This window comes from Amphibalanus amphitrite, unplaced genomic scaffold (genome assembly GCF_019059575.1).
Source record: "Amphibalanus amphitrite isolate SeventyFive unplaced genomic scaffold, NRLGWU_Aamphi_draft 000043F_arrow, whole genome shotgun sequence".
In the NCBI taxonomy this organism is placed as follows: Eukaryota; Metazoa; Arthropoda; class Thecostraca; order Balanomorpha; family Balanidae; genus Amphibalanus; species Amphibalanus amphitrite.
The window spans coordinates 1,179,680-1,207,195 of NW_024881539.1; the positions used below are offsets into that span (position 1 = coordinate 1,179,680).

The window sequence follows — 27,516 nt, forward strand, 5'->3', positions numbered from 1 at the left end:
TAACCCTCGCCGGCCGAGGAGGGGGGGGGGGGCTGCCACCCTCCCCCATCGTTTTTTTCGCAATAGCTCCTATTTGTTTATTTGTTTATTTCTCCAAAAACAACCACAGGCCAATGCCCAGTTACGGCTGCAGTCAAAGTTCCACACAAACACCACACACGCAAACGCACACACACACACAGACACACACGGACATCCGTGTGTGTTTCAAGTCTAGATAAAATATATAAATAATTACATGAGGATATGATATGATAGTAAAAGTACAAAAACGCATAAATATGGGCATGATAAAAAGTGATAGAAACCCATGTTAAAGGATGCGTTTGAAAAGGAACAAAAAATGTTACCATCCACCGGATATCCAGCTGAAATGGCAACGATATCAAGAATAAACGGAAATAAAGTCTAAAAAAGAGCCTAAAAAAGAGCACGAGGCTGATGGGAAAACACAAAATGTGACACAAAAGTTGCACAAAATACAGCAAGTCGCCATCGACCTGGCAAGTGCTCACAAAAAGGTATGTTAGGGGAGTGGGAGAGCGGCCATGCCAGTTTAGAGATTAGGGTTGAGTTAGTGTCCGTTTTAGTTTACCTTGGTTTTGTTAAAATTGTACGCGTGGGATATTTAGGCAGGGGTCTGAAAGGAGGCAAGCGCGGCGGGAACCGCACGGGCACATCGGCCGCCATCTTTAGCCTCGAGGCGGCTGATGTGGGCGTGGCCTACTCGGGCGAGGGACGAGACGAAAGCAGGGGAGAGGATATCGTGGCTCTTGATGTCTGACTGCCGTCCGGTACGGACATCGAGCCCCCGACTGCTCTCTGCTGCTGGCTCACCTGGCTCGAGGTAGGTTCCTGTCACGCAGGGATTGATGCTGGGCTCAAAGCACATCCCATAGTTAGGATAGGAGCACCGGGGTGGAGGTTCGTAGGTAGTTTCGCGCATCGGTAACCGTTAGGGTAGTGATAGGGTAGAAACTTGCGGAAACGGAAATAATCGGTCGTCTCGGATCCAATTCAAAGCGCAGTCCTTTATGATGTTCGGTTTTACAATAAATGGGGTTTGAATTGACCAGATGCATTTGGAGATGGGTTGAGTCGGAGGAAAACGGAGGTTGAGCGGAGTCTGATTCATTCGGTACTGTAGTTTAGTCATCACGGCTCAGGAGCTTAGCTCCAAACCCATGAGGGTACGCTTCCAACCGCGTGTGCCCCAAAATGGCGGAGCTATTCACCTGAACCACGATGCATAGTTTAGTACAATTAGTGTAGATGACAGTGGCCCGGGTGGCAGTCGGGGTAATGACTGGGAGACGTCCCGGCCTACCACTTGTCATGTAGAGTAACGTAGATATCCGGAGGGGAGGTAACGAAGGGCCTACAGGACCGGCCTAAGCCCCCCCCCCCCTCACAGTACCCTGACTTCCCGCAAACCGAACTATATCCGATCCGGGACCGGGATGGTTGAAATAAGTCAGTATGGGGACTGCTCTGCACGAGAGAGTTGAGCAGCTGAGGTACTCGCACCAAAAAGCCTCCCCTCACCGAGTCTACTCTGCCACTTCTAAGAGGTACGTGAAACAACTCAGGGCGTCGCGTGCGTCGGCCTGGTACAGACAACGGGAACATTCCCACGATGTCAGCACTGAAGACGCTGGCGATGGAGAGCTGAGACTTAGGATAGGTACCTGACCTCAGCCGCATTTTCGGGTCAGGTCAGGTCAGGTCACTGACCTATGACGTCATAAAGGAGCCTCTGCAGTGCTGCACGGTCTTCAGATCAGATGTCGGAAAGTCGCAACGCCCTCGCAACATTAGGTCACATCACTCCCCGCTCTTTTTTTTTAGCTATGGACAGCCCGCCACCACAGGTATTAGTAAAAAGGTTACCCCTGGGGACCCAGCAGAAAGATAGCATGGCTAGTGACGTCCGCTGAGTACCCAGGGCTGACAATGGTTAGGTAGGATAAGGACAAAAAGAGACGAAATATGAAAAAGCAAACAATGCATGTAAAATGTGTTTCTATTTTTTCCCCAAAACCACTAGGTATTCGGGGGCTATCGCAACTATTCGTCCGAGGTGTGTATGTGGGGGGGGGGGGAGGACGAAAAACACCCTCCCTGGGTCCGCGTGGGTTAACCCTCGCCCGTATAGGGGGGGGGGGGGTCGAACGGACCCCCCATGGTTTTTCGCAAATAACTCGCGTAAAAAGCAGCCGATCGCGACGAAACTTTCAGTACCCTCGCGTTCATCAATTTCACACCTACCCTGAAAATTTCATGACCCTGACCCAAATGACCTTTGACCTGTGACCTACTTTTCGAGACCATGTTTGGCTGGAATCGCGATTCGGCGTATGTCCGCTCGCATTAGCCGCGCGTTTGCAGTCTTTTCGTGGTTTCAAGCGTTCAAACATGTGATATGATGTTGCCCCCATGTATTAGGGTGGGTGTCAAGGTCACCTGAAGGTCAGGTCAGGTCATTGACCTTTGATGACCTCGGTTCACTTTTTCGAGTTTTACATGTTACTAGGCCAGTTTTTGGAGCTGAATTCGAATTTAGCAACCATATGAACATTTACGAAGTAGTTTTGGTGCCTTCGTAACATGTTACGAAGCTGTCAGAGGCGGTTGCCACCTACTACGAATACCCTTACTGGTTGACCTGACCTGACCTGACCCGACCTGGCCTAAATACATGAAGACATCATCTGTGATCAAAACTAACATGATATTCGTGATCAGCACCCCGAAAAACCCCATAGCAGCCACACTTCACGACGTTCTAACAGGTCCCGATTTTCCCGCCTTTGGGGTCATTGACCTGACCTGCAAGGTCAACCAATGACCTAGGACCTTAAAATTGGGTATCATCGGCTTCCTCTCGTCACGGGCAACACGCTCGTCTTTTCCGCGAAGCTCTAGCTCGATCAGGGGCGAAACGGCAAGGGGGGTCCAACGGACCCCCCCTTATACGTTCGCGGCTGGAAAAACACCAATACGGGCGAGGGTTAACGCATCTGACGAGTATTACGGCTGACAGAATATGTCCGTACAAGTTGGGGACCCGTGGCGACGCCCCTGTCCCTCCAGACGAAAAATCACGAGAATATCTTACCGTCAACACTCTTAAAGGCTTACTGAAGCCCACGAGACTCGGGTTTGGTTATTCATCCGCACCAGCACTTTTCCAAAGGACGATGGAGGTGCTCTTAGCGGGCATCCCAGGGACATGCGTCTTTCTGGATGATGTCGTAGTTTCGGGTAAGACGCTGCAGGAGCATAATGTCGCACTGCGAGCGGTGTTGACGCGTATCCGTGAGGCCGGACTGCAGCTTAACCCTATTAGTGGCAGGCTCCTGGCTACCCCTATTAGTGGCGGCAGGGGGGCTGTTTACGACCCCCCCTTGATATCTCGAGATCTAACGGGCCGATTTTCAAAATTCAAACGGCATTCGATTTCGCTCAACGTGATCTACATTTCTAAAAAGAAACAAAAATTAAAAAATGTCAATAGGGGGTGGGGGGGGGGGGGGTGGTAAAAACGGGCAAATTGCAGATACATTTTAGACTGTTTATCACGGCCAGGTTTCTGAACCAATCTTAACGCAACTTTTGGCGATCGATAGAAAATGAACCAGGGACTCACATGGATCCTAAAAATATGCATTTTCAAAAATCATAGGCGGATACAGCCATCATTGAGCTTGGGGGTACACAAAAAGTATAGTAAATAAGGTTTTTGTTGGTACTGTTTCTAAAAAGGGTGGCAATGGTCTTGTTATGTTACAATTTTCTTATGAGAGAACGACTAAAATTGTATTGGTCATGCATAGGCGGTGTCAGGGCACCTATGTTGGGAGATAAAAAATAACCCCCCTTTTTGGACGCCTGGATCCGCCTATTATAGCAAAAACGTGTCAAAAGAGGATGCACAATAACTTTGTATATGTTATCACATGATACCTTTCATTCACTGTTCGTAAAACTGGTGCATACAGTTATTACGAGCGAGCGAGCGCAGCGAGCGAAGCGAGTCTTTTCAATATAACGGAAAAATCTCAGTAGGGTAAGGTGCCTAATTAGCGACCCCCTTAATTTGAACCGTCATTGCTCACGCTCTGTGGGTGCCACTGTATTACTGGCTTGATTTTCGGAGAGATCGTTCATTTTTCTATTAAAATATAGTCATTTTCTGCCCCAATATTCACTAACTTATTTGTAGTGAACATTTTGGCAGACCATTGCAAAAAACGCTAATAGGGAACACTTCCCGATTAGCGACCGGGGAGGGTCGCTAATAAGTCTATGGGTTTCCCCATATTAAAAATGGCAAAAAATGCGGCGCCTGAAAAGATGAAATATGATCTCAAAAAGGTAACCTATACGCAAAGCACCCAATCACTCGAACATGCACGTTTATCCAACACATTTACGCAAGTAAAAACTGATCACGTGATGCACTGAATGCGAAAAGAAGGCGGAAACCCAAATTTTGCGGGCTATCTCGTATGATATTTGAGGTCCGCGCTGAATTCGGCACCCCTGCAGTCGGTGACGACATTTGGCATCCCCTGCCACACATTGCAAGCTTCAGCAACACCTCATTTTCATTTCTCCCTTTTCCCCTTTCTTTCCCTTCTTGAGCTATTTGCGACCATGTCAGGCGCAAATAGGAAATATGAGTTGCGACACATTTTTAACCGCCATGCTGTGCACAGTTGAGCGATTCACTATGGGAAAACGGCAATCAATTGAAAAAGGAATGTCGATTCAGAATAAAAAAGGTGCATCATCCTAATGTGCATCGCTTTTCATCAGAGAGGGCCCAAACACACACTTTTTGGATAAGAAACTCGTCATTTTTATTTAAACTCACCTGAAACGTCCCACCAGAAACATCGACGACCGGAAAATAATTTAATTTGATAACCAAAGTATGGCTGACCTTTTGACGATGTTTTTACCCCGTTTTCTCCTGCCAGTTTTTCTGTAGGGAGGTAGGTCGCAAATCGGAAAGGGTCGCTAATTAGGCACCGCCGCACCGTACCCTATGAGCGGCCCGGCCCGGCCCGGCCCGGCCCGGCCTGTAACGCTTTTGAGAGGCTTATATCTCAGCAACCGCTGGACCGATTGGCCTGCGGTCTTTTTTGCTGGGTAGCCCCATCCCTTCTACCCCGTAATTGACTACTTTTGATACATCTCAGTGACCGTCGTGGCACGTGCCACGTGAAAAGTCAAGGGTGTTCAAGCTGTTTTGCAAAAGTAGTGATTTTGAGAGGCTCATATCTCAGCAGCCGCTTGGGCGATTGACTTGCGGTAATTTTTGTAGGGTAGCAGCATCCCTTCTACCAAAAATAGGATACTCTCGATGCATGTGGGTCACCCCCAGTGCACGTGGAAAATACAACAATAAGAGGTGTCAAATTTGTTCCCATTTTAATAACTCGGTAGTTACTGGGGCGATTTCGCTAAAACTTGGCATACAGGTAGGCACCCACCAGGCAATGCATTCCCATGTGTTGCGGTTAGGGTGCTACTGCACGTGCGCACGTGCAGGGGGCGTTTCCAGATCTCGAGAACGGCCGGGCCGATTGCGCTCAAATTTGGTACACGGTTGGGGACCAGTTAGTAGGGTGCCGTGCAAAAGTCAGTTTGGACCCCGTTTGCACGTGCGCACGTGCAGAATGCCGCTTCCAGATCTCAGGAACGGCTGGGCCGATTGCGTTCAAATTTGGTACACCGCTAGCGACCGGTTAGAAGGGTGCTTTGCGCAAGCCCGTTGGAAGTACCCTCTCGCCCTTCCGCACGTGCAGCCTGCAGGACTCCCTATCTCGCTCGCTCGTTCTTCGCCCTTAAGGCGTTTTACTGGTAATACATTAGCATCGTGATCTTCGCCCAAATGACTCGGGGTCATCAGATCAGTGGTGAGGGTGTCGAACCGACAGATGACAAAATGGAGGCGATCACAGCGGCCCTGGAGCCGGAAAATGTGTCCCAGCTGCGCTGCTGGCTGGGACTGGTTAACTTCTATGGGAACTTTCTGCGTGGTCTGGCCACTACGCTGTCACCAATGTACGGCTCTTTTGCGAAAGAATTTTTGCCAAAGGATACAAATTGGAACCTTTTGTTCCTTTTTGTATTTTGAGCACTTGTTTGTTGTTTGTTCACATCGCCAATTGTTCACATCCATCTCCATGGATGAAATTCACATCATGTCTACTGTACTGTAAAGGTGAAATTAAACAACAAAGTGAGTCAGAGTGAATTATCGCAGCTTACTTTTTACGTTGTTCTGAAACAAGTTTTGATATAAAATCAAATAAACACAACAACAACACACACTGGCGGATCCAGGCTTGCGTTTTGGGGGGGGGCCAACTCATGCAGGAGCCAAACCTAGGGTACCCCCAAATTCTGTTTTCTCATCGGATTTAGGCCACTTATTTTTCGTCACAGCCCTGACACTATGAATATTTTTTTTTTTAACTAAAAAGAAAAATATATAAATGGTAGCCCACCCGACCCATGCCTTTATATTACTTTGTAAACACTCACCATTGCTTTTGTCGACCAGTTAACCCGCTTCAAGTCAGTGCTTGGCTCCATTTGCGGGCCGGAAGGTGGTAAAACACCCCCTGTCTAACTCGGCTCCTGGGCCACGCACTGATTGAACTATGTTTCATTATCGTTTGGTGGAGGGGGCAAACGGGACACTTAAGGCCTCTGGGAAGGGGGCATGGCCCTAAATGCCCCTCCCTGGATCCGCCAGTGTAAGAGACCATTGGAGCTGCAGTTGGGTACCTCAGACGTCAGGGTACGCCCTCAGATGTATAGGACTCGCATGGAGACCTCTTATGCTATAGTGGACTGAAAGGACCCAAAGGAGCCTGTCTAGGGCTCCCGGAGATAGACGTGGGCCCTCGGGAGTCCGCCAGAGCCCCCAATGAGGGATAAAAGAGGGATACCAAGTGCCTGCAATTGCATATTGCATAAGCCATAACGCCTTTACAAATCAATATACATTATGTATCAGTGGCAGATCCAAGGGGGGCCACATGGGTCATGACCCCCCTTGGTACGCCCGGGGGAACCACAGGCCTGTCAGGGGCATCACCAGCCCGCCAGGGGCACCACAGGCCTAGCAAGGGCACCACGGGCCTGTGAGGGGCCCCACAGGCTTGTCAGGGGCACCCCAGGTCTGTCAGAGACACCAGAGACCTGCCAGGGGCGCCGCCGGCCTCGCAGGGGAACCATGGGCCAGTCAGGGGCACCAGAGGCCTAGCAGGGGTACCACAGGCCTTACAGGGGCACCACCGGCCTTGCAGGGGCACCTTGGGCCTGTCAGGGGCACCACAGTCCTGTCAGAGCCCAGGGGCACCAGCGGCCTAGCAGGGGCACCACAGGCCTGCCAGGGGCACCACCGGCCTCGCAGGGGCACCATGGGCCTGTCAGGGGCCCTACCGGCCTCGCAGGGGCACCACCGGCCTGGCCTCGCAGGCATCACGGCATCACGCAGAGGCACCTTGGGCCTGTTGGGGGCAGCACGGGCCTGTTGGGGGCACTTTAGGCTTGTCAGGGGCACCACAGTCCTGTCAGGTCCCAGGGGCATCAGCAGCCTAGCAGGGGCACCCTAGGCCCGCCAGAGGCACCACAGGCCTGCCAGGGTCCAGGGGCACCACAGGCCTAGCAAGGGCACCACGGGCCTGTTAGGGGCACCTCAGGCTCCCGTGCCCCTCCCCCCCCCCCCGGATCCGCCAGTGATGCCACACCACGCGAAACACCGCCAACTACCAGCTGCCGCGCCATAAACACGTGCCAACAACAGTCTTTTTTTGAAGGTCGACTCCGCTCGCGCAACTTTTGACTGACCCTCACTGCTACCATATTGCTTCCATATTATGCTGTGGAAAGCTTTACTTCACCAAGTGGCTAAAAACCTCTATCAAGGTATATTTTCTTAGCAATTTTTCTGACGTTTTGGGGGGGGGCCAAACAGGCCACTTTAGGCCTTTGGGGGGGGGCCATGGCCCCCGTGGCCCCCCTGGATCCGCCAGTGACAACACATCGCAATAACCACGGTGACTATTATAGCCAGGCTGAAGCTTCCTTTTATTCATGATGTCATCTAAGACTACACAAGCCACTGTTGCACTTTAAATATAACCTTGAGTCAAAATTATCAAAAATTTTTGCGAGAAGTGGCGCAACGGGTAAGTGCAAGGCTGTAAGTGGCGCGCGATGATGTGAGAGGTATGCATCTTTTTTTGTTAATTGATCTTTTCTTATAAGGGGTGAACGTAATGTCGGCTAAATCCTTGTGCCTGAACTCCATGAAATTTGGTAACAAAATAACTCATTAAATTTTTCATTTCTGGGTTTTATTTAATTACAGTATGACTCAAGGCAGTATATACCGTATGACTGCTACTTCCAGCATCAGCATCACAATTCACACACCTTGCCTATATCCAGGGTTACTTTTAAAGGGGGGGAAGAGGGGAATTTCCCCCCTTCGAAAATTCCGCTCCCCCTTTCAAATCGTGTCTGAACGGCTAGGGAGGGAAGGGGGAATTTCCCCCTTTCAAATTTATTTTGGAGCCCATTTTCAATCAATTCGCTATTCAGATTCTATAGTCATCGTTAATCAGATTCTCGTCATCAATCAACGTTGCTGGCGTTAAGATAATTATTAATTTTCAATTTTCGGTTCCATCCAACCATTTTACGTTCAGTGCAGCAGGAACTCCAGATTTGACCCGATACCGATCGGATAGTCGGTGGGACCGTCTCTTGTCTTGTCTCTTCCGTCTTTTCGCAATCACTGACATATCGGTACAGGCGTCGGCGTAGAAACCGGCGGGGGACGGGATTACCTCTCCGAACCAAGGGTGGATACAGGGGGAGGGGGGCAATGGGCCATGGCCCCTCCTTTGACGCAAAAAGAAGGTGACCCCCTTTTGGACCCCCTTTTATATTCTGTGTTCTTTCTCAGAAACGACCCATTTATTCACGATTATTTTCACTTTTTCATCGACGCCAAGGCCAGACATCTAAAATTTTCGTCCCAATATGACAATGGCCGTGTTTAACCATCCTCCAAACCGGAATCATTGAAGGAAAAACAACGTTATTTTTGTCCCATAGGCATCAAAGCTTTGAGTAATAAATGACTTTTCTCTTTATGCAGCATTCACGTTCATCTGCTTTGCATGCAGAGCAGGGCGCAAAAAAATGTACCTCATCACAGCCGGCTTTCCCAATGGAACTTTCACTGCTCACTAATACCTACTAATAATAATAATTAAAGTTTTGTGCTTCATTAGTTTTTGTTCGGATATCACTGCCCACCTTGTAGTTGTAGAGGTTGCAGTTTTGTAGCGCCGTCGTTTCTCTACATACACGACCACACAAAGAACTTTGGAATTGCTTAACTGTAGCTTTTGTGAGCGTTTAAGAATTTCATGTTTTTTGCTCATTTTTGCTCGAACAGTTTGACATCAATTACTCCTGACCTAAGGTGACCTAAGACTTGAAATTTTGTGCGAAGGTTTCAAATTGATGCCCGGTAAGGTACTAAAAATTTGGCGGCGCTGCGCGCCGCCGTTTTTCGCTTTTCAAGAAAACCCACATGGGGGCCAAAATGACCTCCAATCAGGGCGCGGATTAACCTCTCTCTTTAGAAAGGCGTTACTTAATGTTTGGCCGGGGTATACCTACTAGTTATTGATACCACTGATAGGTTGATACTACTGATTGGCATTTGCAAGGGCGCAGTCAAGTTGGGACCTCCCCGCCCCTTACAGCCAAGGTAGGTGCGTATATTTTTTAGCAAAATTATTTTTTGGCAACCTTCCAAAATAAACGGCTGAAACCCGAGGAAAGAATAGGATTTGGGGGTAGGTAAGGTTCTGCGGGCTCCATCCTAACGAAAAACCTAATGGTATTGCCGCCCACCCCCCTTTCAGATGCCCCTGGATCCGCCTTTGCCCCGAACTTTATTCCCCCTCTCAACTTTTCCTGTAAAAGTAACCCTGCCTATATCCACCCTATATCAATATATCTCCATCATCAGTGTTGGTGATTTTGGCAATTAAGGAAAATTTAATATTCCTTTTCAACCAGTGAGTTGCGGATGTGGGCCCCCACATTTTTCGCCGCGCCATAGCATAAAAATGGCGCGCCTCAGGCACGGCAAAATTTGGATACCTGTAGGAAATTGATTGAAGTTTATTGTGTCAAAGTTAAAAAAAATCTGTCTGAAAATTTTTGAGATATCAAGGTTTGTGGATCATATCCGTGTGCTGTGTGCTGTGCTCATCTGCCGGGGATCCTGGGCTAGCTCGGCTCTATGCTGCTGTCTTCTGCAGCGGTGTTGAATAGCATTGCTGTCTTATGTGGTGGTCTGGGCATTGCTACCCAGACCTGTCCACAGTGGTGTGCCTCAGGGTTCGGTCTTGGGACCGCTACTTTTTTTGGTCTATATAAATCACATTGGCTCCAAATTGATATCAAAGTACAAGATATTTGCAGATGACCTCAAGATTTATTCCGGTGTGAAGTATCCTCGTGGACATTGCCCTACTGTGATTCCATCTGTTCAGAATGATATAGACTTGTTGGTCAATATGTCTGTATCATGGGGTCTCAAGATTAACAGAGAGAAATGTGCGGTCCTGCGTTTCTCGAAAGGCTTTAAGGACCTGGTGCCACCTTCAATTGAAGTCCCTCGAGGGTAGTCCCCTTCCTGTCTGTGACTCACACGGTGACCTTGGTGTCCTGGTGGACACAAGGCTTAGATTTCACGAACACATCGGATCTGTTGCACACAAAGCGTCTGGTTTATGTTACAGTTTTCTTAACCCGCGACCTGGTGGGGGGGGGGGGGCTATTTTTTGCCCCCCCCCCTCCAGACTTTTCGATATATCTCCAGAACCGCTGCGCCGATCGTCACCAAACTTTCAGTACCCTCCCGGACATCAATTTCACACATTGTGACCAAAATTTTTTCCAAAAGCTATGATAGGTTGGCCGGAAATGACGTCAGAGTGACGTCATGTTCTGCCGTTTTCGACCAAAAAAAGGGTTTCGCGGGAAGAGCTGTCAGGCCTATAGCTTTGAAAATACAGAAAAATGTTTAGGACATAAAAGCTGTAGAATTGACAGGGCTACAAAACTGCTATCTCGGATTTTTTTGAATTTTTTTGATTTTGACCCCCAAAAATCAAAAAATAGATTTTTGGGATATAATAGTAAAAAAATCCAAAAAGTTTTTTGAATTTCGCAAAAACCGGAATATATGTGATAGTCCCTACCGCCTTCCATCCACATACCAAATTTTAGATTGATACCTCTTTTTTTGGCGAAGTTATAGCGAAAAAACTGTTCAAAATTGATGACGTCAAATTTTCAAACTCAATTTTTAGCAATTCTAGACCTCGTAGTGCAAAACAAAGACCACCATTAGACTCCCCGTGACGAGCTGCATCGAATCGATACCCATTTTATGCAAAAATATCAACTTTGAAATTTGACCTTTTTTGACCTGACCTTGACCTGACCTCCACCAGAAAGTGACCTAAACCGTACCTGATGGTCTTATAACCAACACCATTGGGTTGGAAATGAAAAACTGGCCATAAAACATGCATCGCACAACCTTAGTAAAGTTGGGTTCATGTGGTGACCCTTGGTGACCTTTGGTGACCTGACCTGTGACCTGACCTGGTATGACCAGTGACCTCTAATAGCAACATATGTACTAGACAACTGACGTCTTATCGCTGATTTTCGACAAAATGCGTTTTACTCGGTGTTATAGCGCTTTCCCTAGAAGCCCCGTGAACGGTGAAACATTTTATCTTTGACCTGACCTGTGACGTCATCGGTGACCCCGAGGTCAATAAAATTTGGTTTCCTTCGACAAATTTGACAGGGCTATCGAACGCCGTTTGAATTTTGCGGATCCGTCCAGTAGTTTCGGAGATACGAGGGGGGGGGGGGGCAAAAAATAGCCCCCCCCCCCCCCCACCAGGTCGCGTTATAAACAGACCCCACCAGGGCGCGGGTTAAGTCAACTGTCTGCCGCTCATCTGATTTCATGTTGTTCCTCTTTAAAACTCACATAAGACCACTGATAGAGTATGCTTCATGCGTGTGGAACACTGGTTACAAGGGCGATATGGTTAAACTGGAACGTGTGCTAAGGATGTGGTCTAGACATATAGATGATTTGCAGAATCTGAATTATGAGGAGCGTCTGCGAAAACTTGATATGTATTCAGTCGCAGGAAGGCTTCTGCGCGCAGACTTAATCCAATATTGGAAAATATTTAATGGTAAAAGTCATATAAAACCTGAGACGTTTTTCTCTCGTCCATTACACGGCTGCACTCGAGGCCATTGTTACAAGATACGCGTGCCACATGTTACACTAGATGTTCGTCGTCGCTCTTTCTCCATCCGATGTATATGTTACAGGCAATGTGTGGAATCAGGCATTCTATAGAATGCCTAGGCATTCTATAGAATGCCTGACCGACCAGGCATTCTATAGAATCCCTAGGTATTCTATAGAATCCCTGACTGCTTAGGCAGTTTATAGAATGCCTGGCTTAAGCTCCCAGGCATTCTATAGAATGCCTAAGTATTTTGATTGTCCGAAACACACTTCGAAAATTAGGGGTCAGTGGCAGTAATGCTATTTGTTTACCTAATTTTCATTGTTGGCCTAGGCCGGTCGTCACCTCACACCATTTCAGGGCAATGAGCTGAGAGGAAGCGAGGGAGGTATTGGGCTATGCCGACCACCAAATGGTGCGCCGCAAGCAGCAGCTGATCCAATTCCGTTGGCACGGGAGAGCCACGGCGCAAGGCACGCGGGAGAGTCACAGGCCAACCAGTCGCTTAAACGGTTACCCTCGGAGGATTATGCTGCTACAGATACGAAGCTGCATTAGAAGTGTTGGCTGGGAGGGTGGACCGTAGGCTTGAATCGAAAGTGATTGCGAATGACGATGGTTTTGTTCTGATGTTAGAAATGAAGGTGAAAAATACACCAAAGGTCACATTTTATGTCGTCATAAGCACTTCGTGTAACGACTCTCAATATACATACATGGACAGCTCAACCTACACCGTAATGCCAGGGAATAACCTGAATAAATGGTTCATTATTCCACGTCTGGGCGGTGGCCCGGCCGTAACAAGAGCCGGATTAGGTGTTGTTCGATCTCCCCTTCCAGCTTGACTTCTGGGCCATGCGGTATTCGAAAGGTCGTCAAAGACTCAAAATTATGAAATTTTACTTCAGTTCTTCTTTGGCAATGTTCGAAAGGGTGCCATTTCTAAAACAAATAGCTAAGCCATTTTTTAGGTCAGCCCAATTTTTGTCCATTTTTGGCTCGTAGCCGTTTTCTTCAGTTTGACCTTAAATCAATTCCTTAGAAGGCAAACAACTCCAAAAATGGACGATTTGTCAATTTTTTTCTGTGTATTTTTTTTTTTTTTTACCAAAGGCGTTTCCGATATTGACATTACCACCATCGTCTTTCTAGCGTTAAGATAAATACTCTGTACTCTCAGAATGAAATCCTGATACAATTTGACCTAATAAGGTCAGATTGAATACCTGACCGGAAAATTTGACTGAATGAACATTTGACTGAATGAACATAAATAGCTGAACGCAAGGTAGCCTGGCAGAAAATAATAATGTTACATGTCGGTCTGTGCTCATAATCATATACAACATACACTTATATGTTGGAAAGATTCGTGTATTTCCTAGGCATTCTATAGAATGCCTGAAAATCAGGCATTCTTTAGAATGCCTAGGGATTCTATAGAATCCCTGGTGGGTCAGGCATTCTATAGAATACCTAGGGATTCTATAGAATGCCTGGTCGGTCAGGCATTCTATAGAATGCCTAGGCATTCTATAGAATGCCTGATTCCACACATTGCCTGTAACATATACACATCTGGAACGGCCTCCCAGAAAACGTTGTGACCGCACCTGACTTAACTAGCTTTAAGAGGGCCTTGGCCGATGCGATTCGTGACGAACTGTACCAGCCTGCGGAGTAGTTGATGATGAGCAACTTCGTGTCAAATATTCTTGATTCACATGTATTTTTTTCGTATGAGCTATTTATGTGGATGCTATAACTCCAGTTGCTATGTAACCCCTCTATACTCGCGAATTCTTATCTCAACTGGCGCATCCTTTGATCCTGGGTTCCCTTGCCTTGACTATCCTTAGGGCTGTCAGGCTTGGTGAACCCTACCAGGTGAGAATACCAGGTGAGAATACCAGGTGAGAATGGTATATAATTCCAGGACTCGCTTAACCATCAGGAGTATTGTCCGGTATACCTATTACTGTATGCCTGGCCTATTCAAATACATTAGCCAGAGGGGTGTGGTAATAACTGGTGTAAGCAAATTGACCACGGTCAAAAATGCATTACCAGAATGCACTTAAGCGAACATTTTGGGATGGTCTCGTTCCTAAGTCGGCTAAGAGCTTCGGTCCAGAAAATAAATTTATCGTTGGCATACAGTAAAATACATACCAAACTCGGCCGGTGATAAATTTTCAAGACCTCAGTCCTTACTGATTTTTGAACTCGGCCTTCGGCCTCGTTCAAAAATCCAGTAAGGACCTCGGTCTTGAAAATTTATTTACACCGGCCTCGTTCAGTATTATATAACACCAGCATTGGATCATAGGCAATCATTCGGGACACTTAGCGTCGATCATCTAACTGTCCTGGATGCAAAACTTTGATGTTCCTCTTCAGCCGCCTCAGTGAACCAGCTACCTCCCAGACGTGATCACATGTTACATTACACTGCATGGACAGGTCCCTCAGGCCTAGTTATCTTATTAGTCTTCTTGAGCCCAGCAAAACCTCCCTGAAAGACAGTTCACAATGTCAGTTGCCTCACTTGGGTATGGTCACTAAAGATATTTCAGCTGTCAGCAATCAGTGTCAAGAATATCGTATAAATACAAGTCTCGCACACAACCATCCTATACTTATTACTCATTGCTATCAACAGCTGATTGATAATCACTATCTATGCAGCATAATAACTTCTGTTGCTCTGTTGATATCACTATCATACTTACATTAGTAGTGTGAATGCATCACCAATTACCTACCAATGCCTGGTATGTTTCAGTGCTCACATTTCCTGACATTGACCATTGGAAACGCTGAGTGACAACTGACAACCCAAAGGGCTGTCATCTGGTGTCGCCTCTACCCACTGCTGTCTGGTGCCTGCTGCACCCGCTGGATAGGTATCTGGCAACTGGCCGGCATCCTGTGACGTCATGTACACGGGCGACCTGGTGTCGGCGCTGCCGCTGCCTGACGAGCGGCCCGTCACCTCTGTGGCGGTGGTGGAGTCCGTCACCGGCTGCCCGCCGGGATTCACAGTGGTGAGCATTGCGGCGGACTTGGCGCGAAGGCTATCTGATTGAGCCCTAGATCCATGATGTTACTAATAAGTACAGGGTGGACCAAAAAGGATGGAAACATTTTGAACTCGCATAAAACATGCAATTATTGCATGCATGTGACTGGAAATGGTACCAAACGAGAGTACATTTCGTGGAAATTCATAATGGCATCACTCTCATATGCCTTATCTCGTTTTCAGTCTCTCACAGCAAATGTTCGAAGAGACTGCCTTCGCGAGACAGGCACAGAACGGCCGGTCTGGTGGCTGACGCGATAGCCCGACGACACATGTTCGCTGGTATGGCTCACGCAGTCTTGTTGATCGCTCTCTTCAGGTCTCGGAGACCTTCCTTGTAGACCTGGCCTTTGAGATGAGATGATAAAGAAGTCACTGCACAGCAGCAAGGTCACCGAAATGGTGTGCCCTCGGCGGAAAAGGAATCGTGGATCCACTTTGGTTCGAGGAAGGGAGCGGCGACACCGTGACCGTCAATCAACAGCGCATACCAGGCGGCGCTGAGGAAGTTCTGAGAGCGAGTCCAAACGAAGCATGGCAGCCTCATCATAGACCTTATGTGGTTCCAGTAAGACGGTGCGCCTCCTCGCATCGCAAAAACAACGCTCAAGTGCATCGAAAACCACTTCGGTGACCGGCTGCTATCCCGCGGTGCCAGTCGGAACTGGCCTACCTGCTCATCCGACCTGACCCCTATGGATGTTTTACTGTGGGGTCATCTCAAGGGCAAGGTTTACAAGGAAGGTCCAGAAAGTCTCTGAACTGAAGAGAGCGATCAGCAAGGCTGTGTGAGCCATGCAAGCGGGCTATCGTGTCAGCAGCCAGGCTGGTCGCTCTGTGCCTGTCTCGCGAAATTGGTCACTTCGAACATCTGCTATGAGAGACTGAAAACGAGAGAAGGCATATGAGAGTGATGCCATTATGAATTTCCACGAAATGTACTCTTGTTTGGTGTCATTCCCAGTCACAGGCATGCAATGATGCATGTTTTATACGAGTGTAAAATGTTTCCATCCTTTTTGGTCCACCCTGTAGTGTGCAGTGTTAGCCTCTGGATTATTATTCATTGTGTGTCATCAGACCACGACATGAGCTAAAGTCATCTCAAGTAATACCTACAATGATTTGTGTTCCAATAAATTCTGAAGTGTAAATTAATACCAGCTGTTGGCACTCTGTAACCTGACTGGCCTGAACCCGACAGGTGGCCAAGACCTATGACCAAGACACAGACGCTGACCTATGGAAAGACGGCTTCTGGCGGCGCGAGACACGCTACCTGTGCCTCTCCAAGACGGAGGGCAACAGCGGCCATGTGGTGGAGGAGGTGGCTATCGTGGGCGAGCGAGACATGCCGCCAGAAAGCCACACACCCATCCCGTACACCACTGATACAGGTGGGTGAGAGTTGTGTCCGCTGTCTGGTTACTCAGAACTCAGTACCAATGCTAGTAGGTGAGAGCCGCCTCCCCCATCCCACACGATGCTTATACCGGTGGGTGCAGCGGCGTATTTAGAAAATCGCGAAGGGGGGGGGGGGCAAGGGTTTGGAGGGCGCCACCTCACCCAAGGAGGGCGCCATACGGTCGCGAGATAAAAAATCACTCAACGGGGGGGGGGGGGGGGGGAGGCGTTTTTTACCATGCCACCAGTTTTTTTTTTGCGTAACCTCGTATAGGTCGTACTGCATTGATTTTGCATCGTGTGTATTCTTTATACTCCAGGTCACAAAAGGTCAAGTGGTCTTGAAATGCTGCGCCGAAGGCGCGCGAAATTTTTGAAAACAACCTTTTCCTCCGCTTTTTAGGAACGCCTTTTATACGATCACTGTTCAAAGCTCCTCTCGCTCTTTTACCAAATTTGAAGGTATAAAAAATACCTAAGGTTTGGTCGGGCCGCTGCCACACAAACTGTATAGAAAGCTTGGCTCATGGGTGTCGATGTATAAAAGTTTATTGGCGGTGGCATATCTACGCACCAGATCACCGTATCGGATTGATACCGGAGCGCGAGATGCGTAAACATCATCCAAATTACCTCAGACCAGCCTTCATAGCCTTCTCACAGGTGCATACAGTGTACCCACATAACCAGTTTCAATCACCGAAACTTCAGATGCCTGCTGTTGCGGCCGAACCTGTTGACAATACTTAATCGTAATACATATAGATGCCATGATGCACGTAAAGTAGGATCAATCCGTTAAGACCAAAGACGTGTTTTATGCATCGTAGAGCGTAGATAGTTTTGGTAGGTATAAGTACTTCATTCATTGTGCTGAATGCACGTTCATTTGTGGCAGTTTTCACAGGCAAGACATCAACTATGTGCAATAGAACGACTAAGTTGAAGAACATGCCAAAGGAGTAAATAAATGATAGGAGGGCAGCGATCAACGGATGTTGCCAATAGGTAGAAGGGCTGCGATCCACAGGAGGGCGCTAATAGGTAGAAGAGCCCCGATCAACATCCCGAGTTTCGACAGTAGGGCACCGATAGGTAGGAAGTTGGCGAGCAGCAGGAGGGCGCCAATGGATAGAAGGGCAGCGATCAACAGGAGGGCACCAATAGGTAGGAGGGCCCCGATCAACAATCAACAGGAGGGCGCCACCAGGTAAGAGGGTGGCGAGGAACAGGAGAGCACCAATAGGAGGGTGGCGATCAACAAGAGGTCGCCAATAGGTGGGAGGGCGGTCATCAACTGCAAGTCGCCAATGAGCGGAAGGGTGACGATTAAAATGGGGGTGGCAATGGTGAGGAGGGCGCCTTTGCTCAAGAGGATGACACGAACAGGACGGCGTCTGTGCGGAGGGCGCTGGTCAACAGGAGGGTGCCAGTGGTTAGTAGGGCGGCGATCAACACGAGGGCGCCAATAGGAGAAGGGCCCCGATTAGCATTCAACAGGAAGGACTAGGGAACCAATAGGTAGGAGGGCGGCACTGAACAAGAGGGTGCCAAAAGGGAGAAAGGCGGCCTTCAAAATTTCACATGAGGGCGCAATAGGTAGAAGAGCGCCAATAATTATGAGGACGCCGATCAGCAGAAGGGCGGCAATGTGTAGCAGGGTGGCGACCTACATGAGGGCGCCTTCGGGTGAGAGGGAGCTTATTTACAGGACAGCGGCTTACATAGGCGACCACCGTTACGCTTAGAGAGCTACAGCCTACAAATGTGGTTGGAGGGCGCCCGAGGGAGCCCTCCAACCGTATTTGGAGGGCGTATTTGGAATGGGCGTCCTCCGAGGGCGCCCTCCATCCGTATTTTCCCTGTAAACACATTCGCGATTGGAGGGCGCCCTCCAGTCGCGATTGTTTTTCGATTCGATTATACCACAATTGCATTTGCGATTGGAGGGCGCCTTCGGCGCCCTCCAATCGCAAAGGGCGCCTTCGGCGCCCAAGGGGGGGGGGGCCATGGCCCAGTGGCCCCCCCCCCTGCCTACGCCCCTGGGTGGGTGAGAGCCGTGTCCCTCTTTCTGCACATTTCTGATGTCGGTGGTGACTGGTGAGTAATGGCAGTGCCCCCCGCCTTACAAACTGCCGTTACTGGTGAGTGAGAATCCCATCCTCCTTTACACCGCTGATGCTGATAGGGGTGAGAGCTACTACCCTCATTTTTCATGCTATGTACATTCCGCATTTACCGATGTTGCTGGATATAAGTCTTCTGATCCGAGAGGTCGCAGGATCCTATGGCAGCGAATGACATTGTGACATCAAAATTTCCAATTTCGCGTATAGCGTGGCTGCAAGTAGGGTGTTTACTGGGATAGTTATGGAAAGGAAAACGCTGCATTTTCTGGTGCTTCAGTGCTGCTGCTGGCGGGTGTTTATGATGAGATTAAATGAGATGAAGCGAGATATCATATGCTATGTGCCGCTACTCACGACTTTTTCTCTGTCCACCTCGACTACTCCTCTGCTATTGACGTGGCCTCTTTGACAATCACTCTTCCTTCCTTTAGGAAGCCGCGCCTGGAAGAAGAAGCAGATCGTGTACAAGGTGTCTCCTGCCGAGACCGCCATCCGATTCGTGGTGGACGTGATCGTCCTGAGCCGGCAGCGCTCCAATCCCGATGGGTTCTCACTGCTTGGGTAAGTAATGGTACGCTCCGATCCCGACGGGTTCTCGTTGCCGGGTAAGTAATGGTACGCTCCGATCTCGACGGGTTCTCGTTGCTTGGGAAAGTGGTGCTTGGTCTAGCCTCCAACCTTGAAGACTCTCTCTGCTTTGGTAGGTAATAATTATAATACGACCGAACCCTGACGGTTGTTGCTTGGGTGGGTATATCATAGAATGCCCCAACCCCGACGGGTTCTCATTTCTCGTTGCTCGGCTATCTTATGATCATCCCAAGCCTCTGAACCTGACGGAATCTCACCATAGGGACGGTTGGTTTAAGCCCGGTGAGAAGGAATTTTCCTTGGTCGGGTAGGTCATAATCGGTTTTACCTTGAGTCTGATTCCTACTGCTCGGTTTGGTTATGGTCTGAACTGATACTTTCCGCGGCTCCGGGTTGATTTGAGCATACGACAGGAGATCATCCCTGCCCGGGTCGGTTGTGGTCTTCGCTCCGCTCCTAGCCCAGGGATTGTCAGCGCTCTGGTAGGTGGCGTTGTCCGTGGGATTCTCACTGCCGGGATAGATGGCGGTCCCTACAGCCTGGGGTCCTATGTAGTATGTACGGTACCAACTGAGGACGATTCCTGAGCGTGTTCCAGTCTCTAAATTTCCTCACATTATTCTCTTAGCTGAACGGGCCGACCGTGTGTTTTGTTGAAAGGGAGCTGGACAGTCTACCCGTGTGCTGTGTTCGCAAGGAGCTAACGATGTCCTTTTGTGTTCACAGGGAGCTAAACGGCCTCACCGTATGCTGCAAATACGGCACCAAGGCGCGGACACCGCGACGCTCGGCCCCGGCGCCGCCCCTGCCATACACGTGAGTACGACAGCAGTGTCAGCCGTGGTTGCTGTGACATCAGCTGGGGTACGCAGGCCCCCTGCACACGGGTTTGGGTCTGCGTTATCCGGTAATCGTACCTCCGCGAGGGAATAAGTTGGACAGTATACCACCTTGTTTTCCGTTCAGTATTCATATTGTAGTGTTCTCTTAACCCTATTCCTGGCGGGGGGGGGGCCTCAGGAGCCCCCCCCCCCTGAGGTTTTTTGGTTATTTCTCCCAAACGCGTTGAGCTAGGAAGCTCAAATTTTCTGACTTTTTCTAAAAGGCTTCTACGCAACATGTCTGAAAATTTTGAGTTGATCTGACCTCAGGTCAGGTCACCAGAGGCGGTTTGGTGACCCTACCTCAGAAAAGTTTGCAATCACGCCAGAGCTAGAGTTTTTGACCGATCAATTTCTTCTCTTCAGGCTTTAGTTAGGGTACCAGTATGTGCAATTTGTATATCTCGGAATTTTTATATCGGTGACCTAAGGTCAGGTCAGTTTCGCGACCTCCCCATTATAAGTCAATGGGGAAAAATCAACTCCCTGTTTTTACCACTAAAACGGGTCGGAATGGCCCCATATACCATACATGACTTCATATACGATCAACCTTCACTACCTTGAGGTCTGTTTTGCTGTTGGGCAGCTGTGAGGTCATGTGACGTCATCAAAGGTCACCAAAGGTTTTTGGCCAATAACTCCGTACAGGAACAAGATACAGACGCGTGGATGGTCTCATTGTGTTCAGCTCGTCAAGACGCATCGAATGATATACATGATGACCTCGAGGTCACGTGACCTGAGGTCAACCTTTGACCTTGACCTTTCGAGGTCAACATATATATCATTCGATGCGGATTGACGAGAGGATCACGATGATGCCCTTAGTTTGTTCCTATCTTGACTAATTCGAAAGTTACTCGAGAAAAACTCTCTCCATATCTAGCGCCGCCATTTTGACTTTTTCGACCCCTGTGACGTCATCTTTGACCTGACCTGAAAATGACCTTAGTAAAAATTGTAGACCTTGTCCATGCGTATCCGATGCCGTTTACCGCTTGTCGCTATCTTGCTTCGTTCTCGAGATCTCAGGGGGGGGGGGCCGAATCGGCCCCCCCGCCAGTTTCTTGTCCCGGCGGAGCCCGCCAGGAATAGGGTTAAGATGAAGTTTGTCGCTTAAAATGCCAAAATTAACGTTCCTTCTAAAAAGTCCACTTAATCACTTCTCGCTCCATTGCTGGCGCTGCCTCGTTGAGTGACTTACTTAGTCATCATTCATTTCCGAGCCAGTCACCTCCCGGCCTTACTAGTGCGGTAGTAACTAACCGACGCGGACTCGTTCCCCAGGCCGTCCCCCGGCAGCAGCAGTAACGGTCTGGCGACGCCCAGCGGCACGGACACACTCACTCAGGCGCACGGAGGTCAGTGCATTTGACGGGCCGTATAATCTCGTGCGGGTCAACTTAGGTCGGCGCAGTTTCTGACAGATGCAGGGAGGTCAGCTCTGCAGTGCTACTTTTGTGTCTGTGTTTACTTTGTGGCCCAAGCTTGGATGAAGAAAGGTCACATCCTCATCGAGTAATAACTGCTGGAAACTCGTTATGAAAAAGATTAACAAAGGAATACTTAACAACTAGCTCGTTCTCTAGATATTGCTTTTAGTATTTGAATTTTGAAATGTTTGCCGTACACATCTTGGTGGTGATTTTAGTATTCGGTGCTTCAACCGAATGATTTCTACGAACATCATGAAATAATGTTTGCTGTCTGTTTCAGGCATTGAGGGAGTTCCTTTTGTCATCAACCCCAAGTTGAGCAAGTCAAAGGAGCTAAAACACTTCACTTTGAACACCAGCTTAATGACACTGGAAGAGCTGGAGAACCTGGTTAGTAGCAGCTGGCAAGCGAAGTTTCCAATGCGTTTTTACCGTAGTTGCATGCCAATTATATTACATTATTTCAGCGATCGCTAAATTCCTCAGGGTATATATGTATTATCGTTCGTTCGAAAAAAATAGGTGTAATTTGCAGCTGTGGTGCAATTTTTTGCATTGCCGTATTTTCCCCTTTTAACTAAACTGTAGGGGAGAGTGGGGTAATTTGGCCGGTGGTGTAAATTGGCCGCCCCCACCTGTACGAAAGCTGATAAAAGTGAATGAAATAACTTTGGTCTCTATTCATTTGTCATCGGCAGAACTAACTCGAGGACAAATGTCAAAACTTACCCCCTCTTAGTTTTATTCAAAATGAATAAAACGTGAATTTCGTTAGAAAATGGTAACTTTTACTTCCGTTTAAAAATTTGTATAACATGTAGTATTTGGGCTGTAAACGAATTCCAACATTATAGCGCCATTCTTGAGGGTGTTCAGAGGTTCCAAGAACAATTTCATGTAGTTCTGTACAGCCATGACAACTTTATAGACAAAAATTTTCAGAATGGCAATGTGGGGTTATTTGGCCGGGTCTAGCGGGGCAACTTGGCCGGTGCGCTCAGAGTCACTATACTGGGACGGCCGTGTTGTCATGGTAAATTATACCATAAAGGACATGATTCATGACCAACTTTGGCTACCTTGATGCCATATTTCCCATTAGACAGCTGTAAGGGCATGTGACGTCATCAAAGGTTACCTAGCGCTTTTTTGCTAATAAATACTTACAGAAAAAAGATACAGCCGCGCAAATGGTCTCATTGTGTTCAGCTCGTCAAGGTGCATCGAATGATATACATGATATACATGATGACATGATGACTCACGTACTCGTAACCTTGAGGTCAAGCGACCTGAGGTAACGTGACCTGAAGCCAACCTTTGACCTTGACCTCTCGAGGTAAACACATACATGTTTCGATGCAAAATGACGAGAGAATTACGATGGTACTCTTAGTTTTGGCCTAGCTTGATTACTTCAAAAGTTATTCGTAAAAAACTGTCATCGCATCTAGAGCCGCTATTTCGACTATTTTCGACCCCTGTGACGGCTGAGTCAACCTCCAAAATGCTTCAAATGCGTCGTAGGACAAGCGTCATTGCTGAATGTGAAGCTGACTCGCCTATAACAAAAATCATGGCCTCAAACTAACATCGGCCAAATTTCCCAACACCCCCGGCCAAATAACCCTGCTAGTGGGGCAATTTGGCCGCTTTGCAGACCTTTGTAATACGTCACAATTTTAATATAAGTAGTTACTCTATCATTTCAAGTTTACTGTCCAGTAAAGTAAAATGTATGCCACACCTGTCAGCGTTGAGAAAATGGAGAAATGTGTTGTCATTTTTTAGTTACATCGTTTTCTAAAAAAAGCGGCCAAATTACCCCACTCTCCCCTACTTAATCACCCGCATTCAGGAGACTTTGCGCTCTATCTAGACCTTTTTAGGCGAATTCAAAACGTTTACGTGCACTTTGAAAAAAAAAAAAACTTTTTGAGATTGGCCTTTAACTTTTTTGAAATTGCGCCTAAAAAGGTGTAGATCATTTGCTGTCTATCAGTAGATTTGCTTTCCTATAAGTAGAGCTGGTCAATCTAAAAATGACTCTCTGAATGAATCCGTGTGGGATCCATCCGCATTCTTTTCCCAAAAGACTTTTAATGTTTAGGTGGCAGCTGGAAGTTCAATGGCCCATTAGGTACCTACTATAGGAGCACAACCGGTCTGCTCTGTCACTTTCGCTCTGAAGGGGTTGGTACTTCAAGTGCTCAGAGAAATTGTTGGATCTCCTGTCCGTTTGGCGGTATGGAATTGGGTCGACTAATTGTAGATCTCTTAATGCGTTTGCTGGTAGCTCTTACATTCAGGACCCAGGGTTTCGTCGAACACACCCAAGCTAACTTCCTTCGGCGAATCGAATCATACATGATGTCTAACCGTGCCTGTCCTTCGGCAGACCAACTACGATTTCAAGACGGAGTACGCAGCACTGCAGTAGACTCTCCCGACACCTGTGACCCTGCCCAGCGCTGTCCAGTCGTCTCCTCTGCAGCACCAGCCGGTCAGACACTGGAGTCTGTCGCGCGTGCGAGTATATTGTACGGCAGCACGCGACATGTGTGATATATATGTTGCAGGCACTTTAGAAAATCAGTCATTTTGTAAAATGCCTAGGCATTTTGCAAAATGCCTGATTTTCCAGGCTTTTTGCAAAAAGCCTAGGCATTTTACAAAATGACTGACTCTCCAGTCATTTTGCAAAATGCCTAGGCATTTTACAAAATACCTAGCCATTTTACAAAATGACTGAGCAGCGTGTTGTAGATACGAGTACCTAATTATATACGTTTTGGTAGCGTGTAGGTGGACCGAGGAGTCCAGCATTATGACCAGAGGAGTCCAGCAGTGGGAAGTCCATACCTACCTCTCTCTATTTTGAGAAGTGCAGGCCCGCGACATTTCCAACCCCCACGTCAGCGACGCTGCTGGATTTAAAATGATCGATCTGGAGTAGAGCACTTCACGGATAGGCTTTTTAGGATCCGGCCCGGCCCATATCCGGCAAGTCATATCCAGATCCGCCCATTATCCGCCTTTCTTTGAATATCAGAATCCGGCCCACCCATGGCCCGTATTGCAGCCAAACTTCCAAAAAATATCCGTAACAATCCGTTTCACCAATAACTGGTTTCACCCAAAACTGGACTAACAAATTCAATCTAAGGGACCAGACAGCCATACATCTCACAGACCATCATGGTTCCAAAAACCATGCTTATAAACCTAAAACCACATGAAAATCACCACATTGGTAAACAAGGTTATGTTAAAATTGTTAAAATTTTGTTAATTTTTTTTAATGTTAAAATTTTGATCCGTTTTGATCCGGGTTCAACCTTCAATTCCCAAATCCGGCCCGCCTATATCCGTTCTTTTTTAACAAATTTAGAATCCAATCCTATCCGGTCCGCGGATTTATCCGTGGATAACGGATTTATCCGGCCCATGAAGTGCTCTAATCTGGAGCGTCAACAAACGACTGGCCCTATGCCGGCCTGTATCTGTAAAACCATTAGAGGTCGCGAGGATTCGATCCCACACACTTAGGCGTTAGTGTCTTCTGAAACCAACGCTCTTGTCCTACGCCAAGCGACCTGATGATTCTCCCGATGTGGAGCTTGATATTTTTAACTGAGACCATGCAAGTAGGTACTCAAAGCTGTCAAACAAAGACACAATCAAACAAAGACTACACTCATTCGTTTACATGTAATTGTACACCAACCGGGCCTGCCTATTGACTAGGGCCGGTCTCCGGCTGGTTTTGTTAGGTCTAGTTTCAGGCAGAACATGAACGGCGTTGATGTACTTGGGAGTTTTTACAGCGTTAACTAAACAATGCTTTATGCTACAGCCGAGTCTGCAACTCAACCTGGTCGTTACTCAGCATTGTCGTCATCACAGAGCATCAAATCGATCAGCTACAGGCTGAACACATACCTATAGGGTATAGGAAGACGTCCAAAAACTGTCAGCCATAGTATCTGTAGTGGGATCTACGTTCCATGCTGGTCAGGCATTTTGCAAAATGCCTAGTCATTTTGTAAAATGGCTAGCCATTTTGAAAAAAGCCTGGTTGCGTTCAGCCATTTTTCAAACAGCCGTCTTTTTGTAAAATGCCTAGGCATTTTACAAAATGACTGATTTTCTAAAGTGCCTGCAACATATACACAACAATTGGGGGCGAGACGGTACGACGAGACAGTCGGCACGAAGCGGCGCAATCCGCGTACACTGCATACTCACCGTCTTTGGCACGGAGTTGACATTCGGAAGCGACAGTGACCACTGATGGCAGGCGCTAGACGATGCGTCGGGCGCGTGCACCGATGGCCCCACCGTAATGCGTGTAAATGCCTCGAATCTGTACACAGGCCTCGCAGGCACACTAAGCACGGACAAATGCCATTGATAAATGGATAAAATAGCGTAGACAAGAGCAGCAAAATGGAAAACTATCGTCTCGAAGACGGGGCAGGATTGCGAGACGCGCGCCGAGCGTCCGCCGGGAAAGGTGTGACGCTCTTTCACGTCACCGCCATCGCGCGAGCACGCGAGTGACGCTTTGTCCAGGACGCCAAGATGTATGACGTGCGTCAGGCTGGACCCGATATGATGTGTGATCTTGTGATGATATATGCCAATATACTACGATGAGCGGCCCGGCGTGTCTTCCCGAGCTCGCGGCATCTCGCTGGCGGTTCGACTCCATCCCGGCGATGGTAAGGACGATCACCGACCCGTCCTCGCCCACCCACCACCGGGCGGAGCCGCAGCTGCCCCTGTCTCCTCACTGGCCACGGCCGGCCGGCGCGCCGTACACGACTAGATGGGCTCTGAGAGCGGGCGGCACCGGCGTCCCTAGCTGAGCGTGGTGCTGCCGTCCCGCGCCACGAACAGCTGCAGGCCGGATGACGCTGGAAAGAGACAGACGGATAAACGTTAGAAACGACAGTCGTAACAGCCATGGATAGTACGATACACACACAGTATAGGGCGGACGAGACTGCGCACAGACAGACGAGCAAGCGTCAGAAACGGCAATCGAAACAGTCGACGGACACGGCGGGCTGAACACACGATCCGGCCGGGACAGACGGAAATCGCATGGGTTTACGCCGTTTACAACCGGACACGGCAAATATGCAAGAGTAATAATGCAGTTCAGGCATCAATAAATCTGCCAACGCCCCACCTACGCACTAGACATGCACCGAGCGATAACAGGGGACGGGGCCTAATCTATTGCCACACGCGAGCACTTTGGGTGGCCGTCGCCTCTATCCGGAACCAGCTGGGTGGCTGATTCACTCTGTCACCACGGCGCCGTGATAAGGTCAATGGTCCATAAAACAGTCACCAAGAGAGCCACACGGACAGGCTTGAGAGCGTCCCACGTGCCAGAGCCTGACAATGTCCCGTCCCAGGGCGTCCCATGTCCCGAGCTCATGCCTGGCAGCATCCAATGTTCGTGGAAGATTGGCGGTGGGTGATATAGTAGGCAGCGCTGCGCGGTCCCCATCCCGTCGGCGACCCCAATCACGGGTTTACGACCCGATGTGCCGCGGCCCTCAGGTCATA

At 48.4% G+C, this 27,516-nt stretch overlaps 2 protein-coding genes across 12 annotated transcripts in view; one reads left to right on the forward strand and one right to left on the reverse strand.

Annotated features, from left to right (window-relative positions):
• The first annotated feature begins 7,974 nt into the window (after nucleotides 1-7,974).
• LOC122377373 (multivesicular body subunit 12B-like) lies at nucleotides 7,975-26,596 on the forward strand. Of its 9 annotated transcripts, none has more exons than XM_043357322.1 (9): nucleotides 7,975-8,081; nucleotides 15,190-15,451; nucleotides 16,694-16,886; nucleotides 19,454-19,583; nucleotides 20,340-20,429; nucleotides 21,785-21,858; nucleotides 22,214-22,323; nucleotides 24,332-24,473; nucleotides 26,090-26,596. In XM_043357322.1, the coding sequence occupies exons 2-8, from the start codon at nucleotides 15,344-15,346 to the stop codon at nucleotides 24,371-24,373; spliced, it is 747 nt and encodes a 248-aa protein (XP_043213257.1). In that variant the 5' UTR covers nucleotides 7,975-8,081; nucleotides 15,190-15,343; the 3' UTR covers nucleotides 24,374-24,473; nucleotides 26,090-26,596. The 9 variants fall into 9 exon arrangements, with proteins under 9 accessions (XP_043213257.1, XP_043213251.1, XP_043213258.1 ...); XM_043357316.1 differs by having other exon boundaries at nucleotides 7,985-8,081; nucleotides 24,332-24,499; nucleotides 26,100-26,596; XM_043357323.1 differs by having other exon boundaries at nucleotides 8,016-8,213.
• LOC122377372 (protein FAM102A-like) overlaps nucleotides 24,451-27,516 on the reverse strand; it is a 36,051-nt gene continuing 32,985 nt past the window's right edge. For 2 of the 3 annotated variants that reach the window (XR_006255849.1, XR_006255850.1), the window contains exons 8-9: nucleotides 26,104-26,852; nucleotides 24,451-24,503 (exon numbers count right to left, since the gene is read on the reverse strand). Coding sequence is in view for 1 of the 3 variants with exons in the window: in XM_043357314.1 (XP_043213249.1) it covers nucleotides 26,797-26,852 (56 nt within the window). In the remaining 2 variants the exon portion in view is untranslated. Of the gene's footprint in view, nucleotides 26,853-27,516 lie in introns of all 3 variants that reach the window. The other variant, XM_043357314.1, reaches the window with a different exon arrangement.

Bases quoted from the DNA above. Each gene is read 5' to 3' on its own strand.
- LOC122377373 (XM_043357322.1), top strand. From the start codon at position 15,344: ATGTACACGGGCGACCTGGTGTCGGCGCTGCCGCTGCCTGACGAGCGG. The intron at 19,584-20,339 runs GTAAGTAATGGT...TTGTGTTCACAG, and splicing joins GATGGGTTCTCACTGCTTGG to GGAGCTAAACGGCCTCACCG. The intron at 22,324-24,331 runs GTTAGTAGCAGC...GTCCTTCGGCAG, and splicing joins TGGAAGAGCTGGAGAACCTG to ACCAACTACGATTTCAAGAC.